The sequence below is a fragment of the Arachis duranensis genome, chromosome 4 (assembly GCF_000817695.3).
Source record: "Arachis duranensis cultivar V14167 chromosome 4, aradu.V14167.gnm2.J7QH, whole genome shotgun sequence".
NCBI classification, from domain to species: domain Eukaryota; kingdom Viridiplantae; phylum Streptophyta; class Magnoliopsida; order Fabales; family Fabaceae; genus Arachis; species Arachis duranensis.
This window is the reverse complement of record NC_029775.3, coordinates 12,412,107-12,425,920: the sequence shown is the minus strand read 5'-3', so window position 1 is coordinate 12,425,920 and position 13,814 is coordinate 12,412,107. Positions and strand designations below refer to the sequence as shown.

The following is a 13,814-nucleotide window of genomic DNA, read 5'->3' as shown; positions in this document are numbered from 1 at the left end:
TTGATTTTGATTTTTGCAGTTCGTATGGATGCCGTATAGCGGAGTGGACGTCATCCAGGTTGTTCATCCTGAGGTGTTGGAGCCTCGGCATACGATGTTGTGGCGATGCAGGACGGCCCTGATTTATTTTGCGGTTGTCGAGTGGCATCAGGTTGACAGAGTTTTACCTCAGTTTGGCGGCGTTCAGCCCATACCGTCTCCCGCCCTGAACATCGACTTCCTGATGTCGAAGGACGGGAGAGGGGGTGACCGTTGGTTCCCGGCACAGTACCCCGATTGGCATCTTTACTGGCAGGAGCGTGCTGATTATATTCTACAGTTTGACATCGTGCCCGACCCTGGTCCGTCACATGAGTTCTTGACATGGTGGTATCAGCACGGGAAGAGGTTTTTATCGCCGGAGATGTTATTGGGGGATCCGAGAGGTGTTCCTATTCCAGATGAGGCGACGCAGAGGGGTGCTGGCCGACTTCCAGACATGGACCGGGTAGAGGATGTTCCTGACAGACGTCGCATTGAGAGGAGAGCACGAGTTGGGACACGTCGTAGCCAGCGTGAGTGGAACTGGGTGGATCGAGTTGGGACACGTCGTAGCCAGCGTGAGTGGAACTGGGTTGATCAGGCTATGGATGCCGGAGACGACCCAGTTAGGGGTGTGGGGAGAGGTCGTGGTCGAGGAGGCAGGCGGAGGGTGGGTGCTGCTAGACATGGTGCGCAGATGCCTGGGGGAGGTGATGTTGCGGGAGTTCCTAGGGCACCTCAGGGCGGGCGTGATGGTGGGTTCCCTGGAGCCGGTATGGGAGATCCCACGAGTCACATTGATGCTGGGCTTGGTGGTGGAGGTCTTGGAGATTACTTCGTAGGTGTTCCCGGTGATGATCATACCCTTCAGGATAGTACTCCATGGGTGAGTCCTGGCTCGATGTTTGGAGACTTACTTGCTAGTGATGGCATTGTGCACGAGTTTGGTGGACCACATTTCCTTGAGGATATCCGGACCATCATGCAGGAGGATGAGGCTGCTTCCGGACGGGTTCATACGACAGGGACACAGGCACCACTAGACGTTGATCTGAATGAGCCTGCCACGGTAGTTCCTGCGCATCCTTTTGCCATGGGTGGGACCCCAGCATCGGCACAGAGTATTGGATCACACTCGGTTGCCGGCCCGTCCTCATCCAGACCCGTCCATGTACCGCCTACGACCCCGAGACAGCCAGTACCTGATGACAGCGACGAGTCGATTGAGGATGAGGAGCCACTTATTCGTAGGGACTACCGGACACGGGTGCCACGCCGTTGCGGCACTGGATCGCACCTGTTTAGATGATTCATGGATATTAGTTTACATCTTGTTGTCTTTTTTATATTTTGTACTTCGTTGGTTTGTTATAGTTGTTATGATATGTACTTTCCTATTATGTTATTTGAATTTATGTTATGTAGTCTCATTTACGTCAATGTATTATACTTTTATGTTATGATTTATAGTTTCATGTTATGTTATTCGTATTCCTTTTACCGCTATATAATGTTGTTTGTTCTAGTTATAAATTTCAATGATGTAAAAGACTTTAAACAGAAATATTTGGTACCATTATCAAGTCTCATTACACAAACGAAGCAAAGTTGTTCCATACAAGTTGTAATACATTAAAAGTTATAAACAAATACAGGACAAGTGCTACTACAATAACAAAGAAACACATACATGGCAAATCGCCTACTGATTTCTAGCAGTCCCGCTTGGGCCTGCGGCTTGTGGACAACTACGCCTCGTGTGTCCTGGCTGCCTGCAGAGGCCACATCTCTTTGGCCGGTTCGGATCTGCTTCATCCATGTTGGTTCGAATTCTTGTGGATCTAGGACGACCCTCCCTCGCACGCCTCATACTCGGATCCGGTATAACTGTAGGCCCGACATAAGGTGGCCAGAAACCCTCCGGTATGGGAGGGGCAAATACCATCTGATAGACGCCGAAAACGGAGCTAAGCCGGTATACCTCGTGCACGTAAGGCTGCCATGTAAGCCGTGAATAAGCACAGCATGCCAGTGCATGCGGACAGGGAAAATGAAGTGCTTGGAAGTATCCACAGTCACAAGTCCTAGACCCTAATGAGACCCTGTACGTACCAAGAGAGAATGAGCCTGTCGGAGTCGTCTCAGCAACGGTGTACTCCGAGTTGTCCCTGTCGTAAACAGTAACCGTGAAGCACCTGGCTGTCTTCAGGTTGGCCTCGATACACTTTACTAGGTATTAACTGAATTGTTGTCCAGTACCCATCTGAGCCTCGGCCTCCCTCCCCTTACGGACAAATAGCTCAGCAAGCCTTCCGTATGTGGCCTTCACCAGGGAGCATACAGGGAGGTTTCTAACCCCCTTCAGGATTGAGTTGACACACTCCGAAATATTGGTCGTCATGTGCCCGAATCTCCGACCTTCATCACAGTGCTGTGTCCACAACGAATACTCGATTCGGTTCGCCCAGTCACACATTGCCGGATTCTCAGAGCGCAGAATGTCAAACCAGTAGTCGAACTCCACCTCGGTCTTGGCATATGCGGCGTTAACAAGAAGCCTCCGGGCATCTTTTCCCTTGAACGTCAAGGCAAAATTCACTGCAACGTGTCGAATGCAGAACGCCCGGTACGCAGCCGGGGGTAGCCATCCCCCATCCGGAGCCTCGAGGGCTGCCTTGATGCCGTTATGCCTATCTGAAATAACTAACAACCTTTATGTCGTTGTGCCTATCTGAAATAACTAACAGACCCGGCTGAGGTGTCACGTGCTCACGGAGGTGGGAAAGAAAGAAAGACCATGACTCAGCATTCTCACCCTCAACTAGTGCAAATGCCACGGGTAGGATGTTCGAGTTTCCGTCTTGTGCAATGGCGACTAGCAGTGTTCCCCCATACTTCCCATATAAATGGGTGCTATCAATACTCACCAAAGGCTTGCAATGACGGAATGCCTGGATACAAGGGGGGAAAGTCCAGAACAGCCTATGAAAATAAACCTGCGACTCGTCAACATGTCCCCCAACTCGAACAGGGCAAGTCCTGAGGACGGCTACAGTGCCAGGCATCGTCAGCTGAACTCCTAAAACCCACCTAGGGAGCTCATTGTACGACTCGTCCCAGTCCCCATATATGACGGCAACGGCCTTCTGCTTCGCCATCCATACCCTCCTGTACGTAGGCCTGAACCCAAAGTGTGCGGCCGTGGCATTTTGAAGCACCTTGATGTTCACAGCTGCATCAGCCCTAACCATCGGCATAATGAAGGTGGATATGACATGGTAGTCCAGACTCCTATGGTCGCTGGAGATGGAGCTGGCAAGACATGTATGCGGTCCGTTGTATCGCTTCACTTCCCAGATACCCTTCCGCTGTCGGAGACTCAACCAAATTAGCCATGTGCACCCATTCCCAAACTCAGAACACTTTCCCACATACCTGCGATAGTCAGACTCAACGACCTTGTACTGGACCCCTCGACGGATACTGTACGTCTTCACACTCAACAGCGCCTCATCTTTATCTTGAAATTGTTGGCCAACCTGGAACTCGTTCATACCGGCAGACCCCTTGGTATCTCTAGCACCAAATCCTGAGGCCTGCAGATCATTCTCCTCTTGCCGCATGGCATCCAGGTCCAATAAGGAAAAATGGGGTGGATACTGCTGTGTGCCAGAACTAGATCCACCTATAGCCCTTGTCGGAACAGTAGTTCCAACATCATCGCCGCTTTCATCAGCGATGAAATCCGGCTCCACGTCATCGTCATCTGGATCATCAAACAAACCATCACTAACACCAGCCGGTGTGGGACAATGTACCTCGGTGGGAATATGTTCCCCATACCGAACCTCATCTCCAACATTGCCGCTCAGATCAACGGCAAACGAAGGGGACGCAACAGGCTGCATCGGTGGCTCATACACAGGAGCAGAGGATGAAGCAACAGCAGGTCTCGAGCTCGAGCCGGCAACCGCGGCTATAGTAGTGGCATTCCGGTTCGAACCACCCGAGCTAGATACCACATCAACCAACTTAGCCAACAGCTCCGGTGTCCTGACCTCGGGAAACTGCCTACGAGAAAGAAACATAACCTGCAAGTCCTCGTCACTACCGATTGTGAAACAATCAAACTTCACGGTGTCATGGAGCACCGCTGTAGGAATGCGGTAGAAAAACTTCTTCACCCTTTTAACGCCTTCAAGACCCAGCTTCTCCAGCACAGAGCTAACAAGTGCATCGTAGGTAGTTGTCGGCGTCACGATAATACATAGGGGATCCTTATCAGTGAACTTAACGCCGGACCGGGTTTTTCTCTTAATGGACCCTCTGTAATGTACCAGAACTAGGAAACTCTCCTCACTAGCCATCTCCCCTCTTTGTTGAGAGAAACATGAGTTCACACCTTATATATATAGCCCTGGCTCGCACTATATATATATAATTCGAATCTATATGTTTCAAATTATCTAATGTCACAACCTAACCTAGTAATTCGAATCAACTTGATTCGAATTACTAAACAATGTGCCTTCATAGTAATTCGAATTAACTTAATTCGAATTCTATAGTTGTAATTCGAAACAAGTTGTTTCGAACTTCGTTGATTTTGGGCGATCCTAGTAATTCGAATCATATTGATTCGAATTACGTTCAAATCAATTTCGAATCATATTGATTCGAATTATATAGTAATTCGTCCTGGTTGATTCATGTATTGATTTTTCATTTGGCTGATTTAGGTAAATTTGAGCTCTACTTGGCTCATTTCAATTTTTTACCCTAATTTTGTTGTAATGTGGATGTCCATCAATTAAATATTAATGATTTATTTTTCTAATCAAAACTATTTGGGTGGTTTAAACTTTTAATGGTGAACAGTGTAAAATTTCTAAAGTTGGACTGAATATTAATAAAGCTAGAAAAAATGATATTTCTATGTCTATAAATAAAATAACATAATATGAGGCGAATGACAAGAAAACACAGTAAAAGTCATATACACTTTTACTTAAATAAATAATATGTCTATAAAAAAGTGAATATAATATTAAAAAACTTAGTATTATCTCAGTTATATAGAAATAATTATATTAAAAAATATTAATAATTGAGTTCTTTATTTATATTTTTTATTTTATATTTATTTTTATTTATTTATTTATTTTACAACATATAACACGATGCTCTGATCAAAATTTAGAACACAGGTAATAAATTTATATTATGTCAAAACTCATTTTAAATTTGATGCTCTTAATATATCTGGAGACAACTTATTATGGATATTAGATATCGAAATCCATCTTAATTCAATGGATCTTGAAAATACTATTAAGGCTTATAATAAAACATTTCAGAAAGATAAAACTAAAGTCATGATCTTTCTTTGCCATTATCTTGACGAAGGACTGAAAAATGAGTATCTTACATTAAAAGATCCCGCAGTTTTTTTGAAGAACCTTGAAGAAAAGTATAATCATCAAAAGACAGTGATATTTCCTCAAACTCGATATGAATGGACACACGTGTCTACAAGATTTTAAATCCACAAATGAATATAATTAAATAATTTTCTGAATTACCTCGCGAATGAAATTATGCGGGGAAAAGATAACTGATAATGACATGTTAGAGACAATTTTTTCGACCTTCCATGACTCGAATGTACTCCTGTAAGCTGCAGCAGCAGTATTGAGAAAATTAATTTGAAAAAATATGCTGATTTAATTTCTTGCATTCTTGTTGCTGAACGAAACAATGAATTACTTTTAAGAAATCATGAAGCACGTCCAACTAGTGCCGTCTTATTTTCTAAAGTTATTGCGCCAAATTATAACCTCAGAAAAGGTAAATAGTAAGGTTTTGATAAGAAAAATAATTATGGAAGAAAAAAAATTATTTCACAAGAAATGATTTCACCAGAAGTGGGATAAAGAAAAATAATGAGCAAAATAAATCAAAAGAAGATAAATGTATCCGTTGCAGTGGAAATGACCATTATTCACGTATTGTCGTATCTCAAGACACTTGATTGATCTTTATCAAGTATTCTTACAGTTCCATTTATGAATACAATTTTACTGTACATGTACTTTACTTATTTTATGATATGATCTTATTATTATTTGTGTTTAAAGAAAATAACAAGGACATATAATGAAGATATTTGTCTTACGGATAGTGCAAGTTTGCATACCATTCTCAAAAGTAATATATATTTTACTCATCTTGTCCAAAAAAAAGAATGTGTAAGTACCATTATTGGCTCAGACAATGTGATAAAAGACTCCAAAAGAGCTATAATATTGTTTTCTCAAGGAACAAAATTCATAATAAATAATGCACTATTGTCTACTAAATCTCTAAGAAACTTATTAAGTTTTAAAGATATTCGCGGAAATGGATATCATATTGAAACAATGAATAAGGAAAATGGTGCGTACTTATATATTACAATACTTATGATTCAAATAAAAAGGTTATATTAGAAAAGTTACTCTCACTTTCTTCTGTATTATATTATACTAAAATCAGTGCAATTGAACACATGTCATTGTAAACCAAAAGTTTACTAGCCCAAATAAATTCATAATTTGGTATGATCAATTGGGTCATCCTAGAACAATCATGATGTAGATAATTATTGAAAATTTTCATAGACATTCACTAAAGAGTCAGAGAGTTCTTCAATTTAGTGAATTCTGTTGTGCTGTATGTTCTCATGAAAAGTAAATTAGAAGGCCATCGTCAGTAAATATTAGCTTTGAATCTCCAGAATTTCTAGAAAGAATTCATGGAGGAAATATATGTGGATCAATTTATCCACAATGTGGATCCTTTAAATACTTTATGATCCTAATAGATGCATTCTCAATATGGTCACATGTGTTCTTATTGTTCTCTCGCAACCTGGCGATATTACTTGCTCAAATTATTCGACTAAAAGCACACTTTTTAAAAAATTCAATCAAATCAATTCATCTTGATAATGCTGGTAAATTCACTTTCCAAGCTTTTAATGCTTATTATATGGCTAACTGAATAAGTGTTGAATATCCAGTAGCTCATGTTCATACATAAAATAGACTAGTAGAATCACTTATTAAATGCATGCAATTAATTGCTAGACCTTTACTTATGAGAACAAATCTTCCTATTTCTGTTTTGGGGCATACGATTTTACATGTCGCAACATTTATTCGTTTGAGACCAACAAGTTACCATTAATTATCTCCCCTGCAATTAGCTTTTGTCTAATAGCCAAATATTTTTCATTTGAGAATATTTGAGTGTGCAATATATGTTTCAATTGTCCTACCTTCTCGCACCAAAATGGGCCCAAAAAAATTGAAATTTATGTGGGATATATTTTTTCCTTTATAATGAGGTATCTTGAGATACAAATAGGAGATGTATTTAAAGCTCGATTTGCAGATTGTTATTTTGATGAATCAATGTTTCGAACATTGGGAGAGAAAAATAAGCCACTTGAAAAAGACCTTAATTGAAATATATCATCATCTAGACCAATGATCAGGACAATGTGAACTAGAAGTTAAAAATATTATACATTTGCAAAGAATTAGCAAATGAATTTTCTTGATATAAAGAGGATAACTAAATTTTATATACCAGCTGAAAATGTCCAAATTTGAATTGATATTTCAGTTGGGGAAATGGCTAATGAAACAAATATATGCTAAAAGTGTGTAGACCAATTGATACCAAAAATAAAAATTCTTGAAAAAGAAGAGAGGCATTTGATATTACTAAGATAAATGTTACTTCTGTTGAAAAAGAAAAAGACATAGAAAGGATACCAGTAAGTATCCAAAATTTTGATATAGTTTTGATGTTAGAAGACGTTCAAGTACTTGAAAATTTGAAAATGATGAGATCTCAATAAATTATGTCTTTACAAGAGAAAAATAAAACCAAAATAAACAATTGTCAATAAAATATTCGCATAGAATGTAGCGTTACACATCATGCATGAAAGTAAGGATCTTGAACCAAGAATAGTCGAAGAATGTCGACAAAGAAATAATTAGCCAAAATGGGAAGAAGTTATGAAGGTTGAGTTAGAGTCACTTACAAAACGTGAAGTCTTTGGACCTATAGTCTGTACACTAGAAGATGTAACACTAGTTAGATACAGAGGAGTATTTGTGAGAAAACGAAATGAGAAAAATAAAGTTGTATGCTACAAAGTTCGACTTGTAGCACAAGATTTTTCACAAAGGCTCGATATAGATTATGAAGAAACATATTACCTTATAATAAATGCAATAACATTACATTATTTAATCAGTTTAATCGTATACTATAAATCACATATGCATCTAATGGACGTGGTGACAGCTTATTTATACAGATCATTAGATCGTGATATCTATATGAAAATCTCTAAAGAACTAAAAATATCTAACCAGCCAATGAATATTCACAGGGATTATATTCAGTCAACTTGCAAAGATCTTTATATAGTCTAAAGTAATTGGACGAATATGATATAATTGTTTTACTGAGTATTTGTCCAAAAAAGGATTAAAAAATGATGATATATGACGATGTGTTTTCATAAAGAAATCTTTATTTAGATTCATTATAATTGCTATGTACGTTGATGATTTAAATATCATTGAAACCCCTTAAGAGATTCCAATAATTATAAAAAAGCTCTAAAAGAAGAGTTTAAGATGAAAGATCTCAAAAAAACTAAATTTTATCTCAGCTTGCAGATCAAATATACAAACAAGGGATCTTTATTCATCAAACAACTTACACAGAAAAAATCTTGAAGATATTTTATATGGAGAAATCATATCCATTAAGTACTCCAATGATTATAAGGTCTTTGGATGTGAAAAATGATCAATTCTGTCTTAAAGAAGAAAATGAAGATATTATTGGCCCCGAAGTACTATATCTCAGTGTCATTAAAACACTAATGTATCTTGTTAATAATGCACGACCTGATATATCATTTGTTGTAAATTTACTATCATGGTATAGTTCTTCTCCAACTAGAAGATATGGGAATGGAATTAAACAAATCTTTTGATATCTTCATGGAACAGTTGATATGAGACTGTTTTATCCATATAAATCCAAGTCATAATTAGTTGGCTATGCAGTTGCAAGATATTTGTCTGATCCACATAAAGAAAGATCTCAAATAAGATACCTATTCACATATGGTAATACAGCTATATCATAGAGGTCCACAAAACAGACGATAATAGCAACATCCTCTAATCATGCTGCAATACTAGCGACACATGAAACAAGTCACGAGTGTTTTTAGCTCATGAATTTAATCCAATATATTCTGTCATCATGTGGACTGATTGATCATAAAATAGCTCTAACTATTCTGTTTGAAGATAATAAAGCATGCATTCCTCAACTTAAAGGTTGATATATCAAAGGTGATAGAACAAAGTATATTTTTTCTAAATTCTTGTTCACTCATGACCTTCAAAATCAAGGGACAATTGATATCTAACAGATCAGCTCAAGCAATTATTGGCAGATTTATTTATAAAGTCACTTCCAAAATCCTCTTTTAAAAGATTGGTACATCAAATTGGAATGCGCCGATTTCGAAATATTAAATAATGCTGACAAGAGGGGGAGGCTGCACTCTTTTTTTCTTGGTCGAGTTTTTTGTCCCTATTAAGTTTTTTCTGAGAAGGTTTTTAACAAATTAATTTTTATTACAAAGGATATTGTACTCTTTTTTTTACTAAATTTTTTTTCATTATATTTTTCTTTAGTAAGGTTTTAACGAGGCATGTTCCTAACAGACATTCAGGGAAGAGTGTTGCAACGTGGGTGTCCATCAATTAAACATCCATGACTTATTCCTCCAATCAAAACCATTTGGGTAGTTTAAGCTTTTAATGATGGACAATATAAAATTTTTAAAGTTGGACTGAATATTAATGAAACTAAAAAAAAAGGTTTTACGTGTATAAATAGAATAACATAACATGAGACACAGGGCAAAAAAAAAAACACAATAAAAATCACATATACTTTTACTTACATAAATAATATATGCCTATAAAAAAAGTGAATATAACGTTAAAAAATTTGTGTATTATCTTAGTTATAATTATATTAGAGAATATTAATATTAGAATTTTCTACTTACATTTTCTTATTTTATATTTATTTTTTCTTCTTCATTCAAATTCAATATAATTTAACACAATCTAATATAATTCAACTACATACTAAAAATCTATAATATATTTATATAAGAAAAATAACACAGTTTAAAATAACGGGCCTGCTACACATACAAGCCTACAAGCAAACAAGTTGGCCCAGCCCAAACAGAAATCACGCGCATGAAGAGAGATAACATGGCGCGTCAAAATCACGCGTTCAACATTCGAACGGTTACGTATGGCAGACTCTTCCACTTCTTCCACTTCTTCCATTTCTCAAGGCGCTTTCAAAACAACGAAACCCTCTCATTTTCGAGCGAAAATCAAGTTTCAAAATATAGAAATCGTAGTTCGAAAACTGCATCAAAACACCATCAACCTCTCTGTGAAGAATCTGAAGAAAAAACAAACCAAGAATACTCAACGTAAGTCCATTAAAATACTGTATATTTTACTTTTCTTCTACGTCGTTCTTCTAGGGTTTACTATTACTCTTGCTTCTTTGTTACACTGTTCTAAGTTATACGTCGTTCTTCTAAGTTCTACGTCGTTCTACGTTGTTATTCTAAGTTCTCCTGCTATTTTTGTTGATTTTTGGGGGTTTATTCCGTAGATTCGGGGGTGTAAACTGCTTAACCTTGTAATGTGGCTTAATATTGAAGCATGGTTGCAAATGTGCCACACATCTCCTGAATGATAAGTTCAGAAACATGACTGAGGAGAAGAAGGCGATTGTGAGGGATCTTGGATTCGGTGGGTTGATGCACATCCCACCACTGAGGGTGGATCACCAACTCTTAAGGGAGCTGGCAAACAACTTCAAAATTGGGGAGAACAGACTGAAGACAGGATATGGTTCTTTCCAAATAACCCCAAAAAAAATAAGTGATGCGCTTGGCATCAATGCAACAGGTAATTAGCTCAAAATTATAGCTGTATATTAAGTTGTTGCTTGGGTGTATATTAACCTGATGCTTGGGTGTATTTGAACCAACTTGGATGCTTTGTTGTCTTCCTTTTTGTAGGAGATCTATTTCCTGAGAAAGTTGACTATAAGAAACTTTCTGATGATGACAAAATAATTTATAGAAGATTCCAGGGTAAGACCCTCAAAAGTCTTACCGATGAAATGATGGAAATCGGCGTTGGCAACGAAGAGGAACACCTGATGTTCAAGAGGATATTCATCCTCTACATACAGATGGCGTTCCTTTTGCCAACGACGATAAACAAAATATCACCCGTGCACCTGGCCCCAATTTTTAAGATGGACGCCATATCGGAGAGAAACTGGAGGAGGCATGTTTTGACCTTCATGGTCAAGGGCATCACAGACTACCATGAGAAGAAGAAGAAGGCAATTAATGGCTTCCTCTTCGCCCTGATGATAATCTACTTTCATCTTTCAAAAAACAAAGGCAAGAACAGGGCTGAAAGACACCAAAGCCATGGATTGCCAACTGGACTAAGGAGCAGTTGGTGGAAAGAATGAATGCAGAAAGAGAGGAAATTTTGGTGAGTAATCATAATAAGTTGGTGTATTTTATTTACCAGAATGGTGCTAACTAAAATACCTCATGTTTCAGGGGATTGTGAAGATGGCAGAGACAAGAGAAAAAATGAGAAAAAAAGAAAAAAAGAAAAAAACAAGAAATAAAAAAAACAAAAAAAGGAAGGCGAGCCCAACATCGTCTTCGGAGACAGAAACTACTGAGAGTGACACTTCTACCTCTGAGTCTGAGGCTCAAGAAGACTCAGAGGATTCGGGAAGAAAATACCCCGGCAAAAAGAGGAAAAAGTAAGTATCATACTTGGGTGTAATTTCTTTTTCGGTTTGGGTGTACTTTGTTTGTCCACGTTGGGTGTATGTATCTTATTAAGCAGGGTGTGTTTTGTTTGCTGCGTTGGGTGTATATTATATATTTAGTTAGGTGTATCTCGTGAATCCATTTGGGTGTATTTTTAGTATGTTCTAAATGACGATTGTTTGCCTTCCAGAATGGACTCAAGAAAAAGAAAGCAGAGGCAAGACGAGTCAGATTCTGATACAGAATCTGAATCTGAACCAAGTGATGAGTAATGTCCTGAAATTAATACTCCTTTCTTTTGGCTTCGTTATAAAGATTTCGTGTATTAACTGAAGTGTCTATTATTCACTTATAGGAGCGAAGAATCATCGCCTGCGGAGAAGAAGAAGAAAAAGAAAGAAACAAAAACAACTCCAAAAAAGTAAGCAATTCTTTGGATAAAATTCTGTGATAAAATTAATTTTTTATTTCTGATTGGTACTGTTTTTTTTCCACCCAGAACACAACAAAAAAAGAAAAAAGTTGTTGTGGAGGATTCACCTCCTGAAGAAGATCAATACTTTGACGGGTACAGTACCTCATAAGCTATACTACGGTCTATCATCGTAATTATTTTTGTTAACGTCTTATTTTATGAATGTAGTGAGAGATATGAAATATCAAGTGACGAACTCGATGAATGGCTAAGGGAAAATGTTGATAAATCTGCTGCAGAGGGGTATGTCTTGCTGGACTATGTATTTGAGATTTTGGTGTCTTTTGTTTGCTAATAATTGTATCTTGTTTCGCAGGGAGAACCAAGCTGACCTGCGATCGACAGAAGGTCGCTATGTGTCCTCTGAAACGTAAGAAGCTTTATTATTTAATAAAATCTTGTTATCATGATTTGGATGTATTCTGTGAAACAATTTGGGTGTATTTTATTGATCAAGTTGGGTGTATCTTGTTTACTAAGTTGGATGTATATTTCGTTTGAATAACATGAAATCTGTTTAGACTACCGGCTGTGAACTTGGGAAGTGATGATCCTTCCTCTCAAGGACGCACAGAACAGAGTAGTGTAAACCAGCCGTCACAGAGCATGTAATTTCTCTTTCAAATAACCGTTACTTTTGTTCTTCTAATAACTTCTACTTCTAATTCTGTATATATATTTTTTAGAAAAAAAAAAGCCCTTTATTATTTTATTCAAGAAAAAAAAGGCAGCAAAAAAAAGCAAAAACTGCAAGTATGTAAGTTTTCAAAAAACAAAGCCCGTCTTCTTTTTGAATTGTTCGGGTGTATTTTTTGATCTTCTTTGGGTGTATTTTAGGTTGACTCCGACTGATTCGAAAATGATGGTTGTTAGGGAACAAACGCCGTCGGAAGCGCTTGCAATGTGAGTTTTCCAAGAATATTTCAACCTTATAACCTTATTATTTTCAAAGGCGTTGTTAACCTTTCATTTTTCTTCTTGTTTAGAGTCCCGATCCAGGTTTTTGTGCCGGCATCCCAATCTTGTTTAGAGTCCCGATCCAATTTTTTGTGCCGCCATCCTAGCAAACAACCACTGACGCAGATTCCGAACCAACCCCTATGCTACAGATTGAAGAGGCTAGAGAAACGTAAGAAAATAGTATTGGGTGTATATTTATTTAGGGTTTAGGTGTATATTTGCTAACAGTTTGGGTGTATATTCTTCCTGATTAATTTTGTGTAACTGTGCAGCACTCCTGAAACCCCCAAACAACTTCAAGAAACAACACCCAAGCTTCCCCCAGCTCCAACAAAAATGTAAGTTAATTAGACTAGAATCAATCTTTGCTTG

At 38.0% G+C, this 13,814-nt stretch overlaps 1 protein-coding gene and 2 long non-coding RNA genes across 3 annotated transcripts; 2 read left to right on the top strand and 1 right to left on the bottom strand.

The window, feature by feature from the left end:
• Positions 1-1,723: 1,723 nt before the first annotated feature.
• On the bottom strand, positions 1,724-4,388 carry LOC107483379 (uncharacterized). The gene is made up of 4 exons (XM_052260450.1): positions 2,771-4,388; positions 2,281-2,715; positions 2,134-2,189; positions 1,724-2,017 (listed from the first exon to the last, which is right to left on the bottom strand). Exons 1-4 carry the CDS (start codon positions 4,386-4,388, stop codon positions 1,724-1,726), a joined length of 2,403 nt encoding a protein of 800 aa, XP_052116410.1.
• An 8,008-nt stretch (positions 4,389-12,396) lies between these two features.
• Positions 12,397-12,697, top strand: LOC127746541 (uncharacterized). Its single transcript, XR_008008244.1, has 3 exons — positions 12,397-12,428; positions 12,507-12,575; positions 12,651-12,697. It is a non-coding gene; the product is annotated as an uncharacterized LOC127746541 (long non-coding RNA).
• Positions 12,698-12,702: 5 nt separating this feature from the next.
• On the top strand, positions 12,703-13,090 carry LOC107483394 (uncharacterized). Its single transcript, XR_001590857.3, has 3 exons — positions 12,703-12,725; positions 12,799-12,852; positions 13,004-13,090. It is a non-coding gene; the product is annotated as an uncharacterized LOC107483394 (long non-coding RNA).
• Positions 13,091-13,814: the final 724 nt, after the last annotated feature.

Coding starts and splice junctions, on each gene's coding strand:
- LOC107483379 (XM_052260450.1), bottom strand. CDS start 4,388: ATGGCTAGTGAGGAGAGTTTCCTAGTTCTGGTACATTACAGAGGGTCC. Junction 2,716..2,770: donor GCACGTGACACCTCAGCCGG/GTCTGTTAGTTA, acceptor TAGTTATTTCAG/ATAGGCATAACGGCATCAAG. Junction 2,018..2,133: donor GACAGGCTCATTCTCTCTTG/GTACGTACAGGG, acceptor CTTACATGGCAG/CCTTACGTGCACGAGGTATA.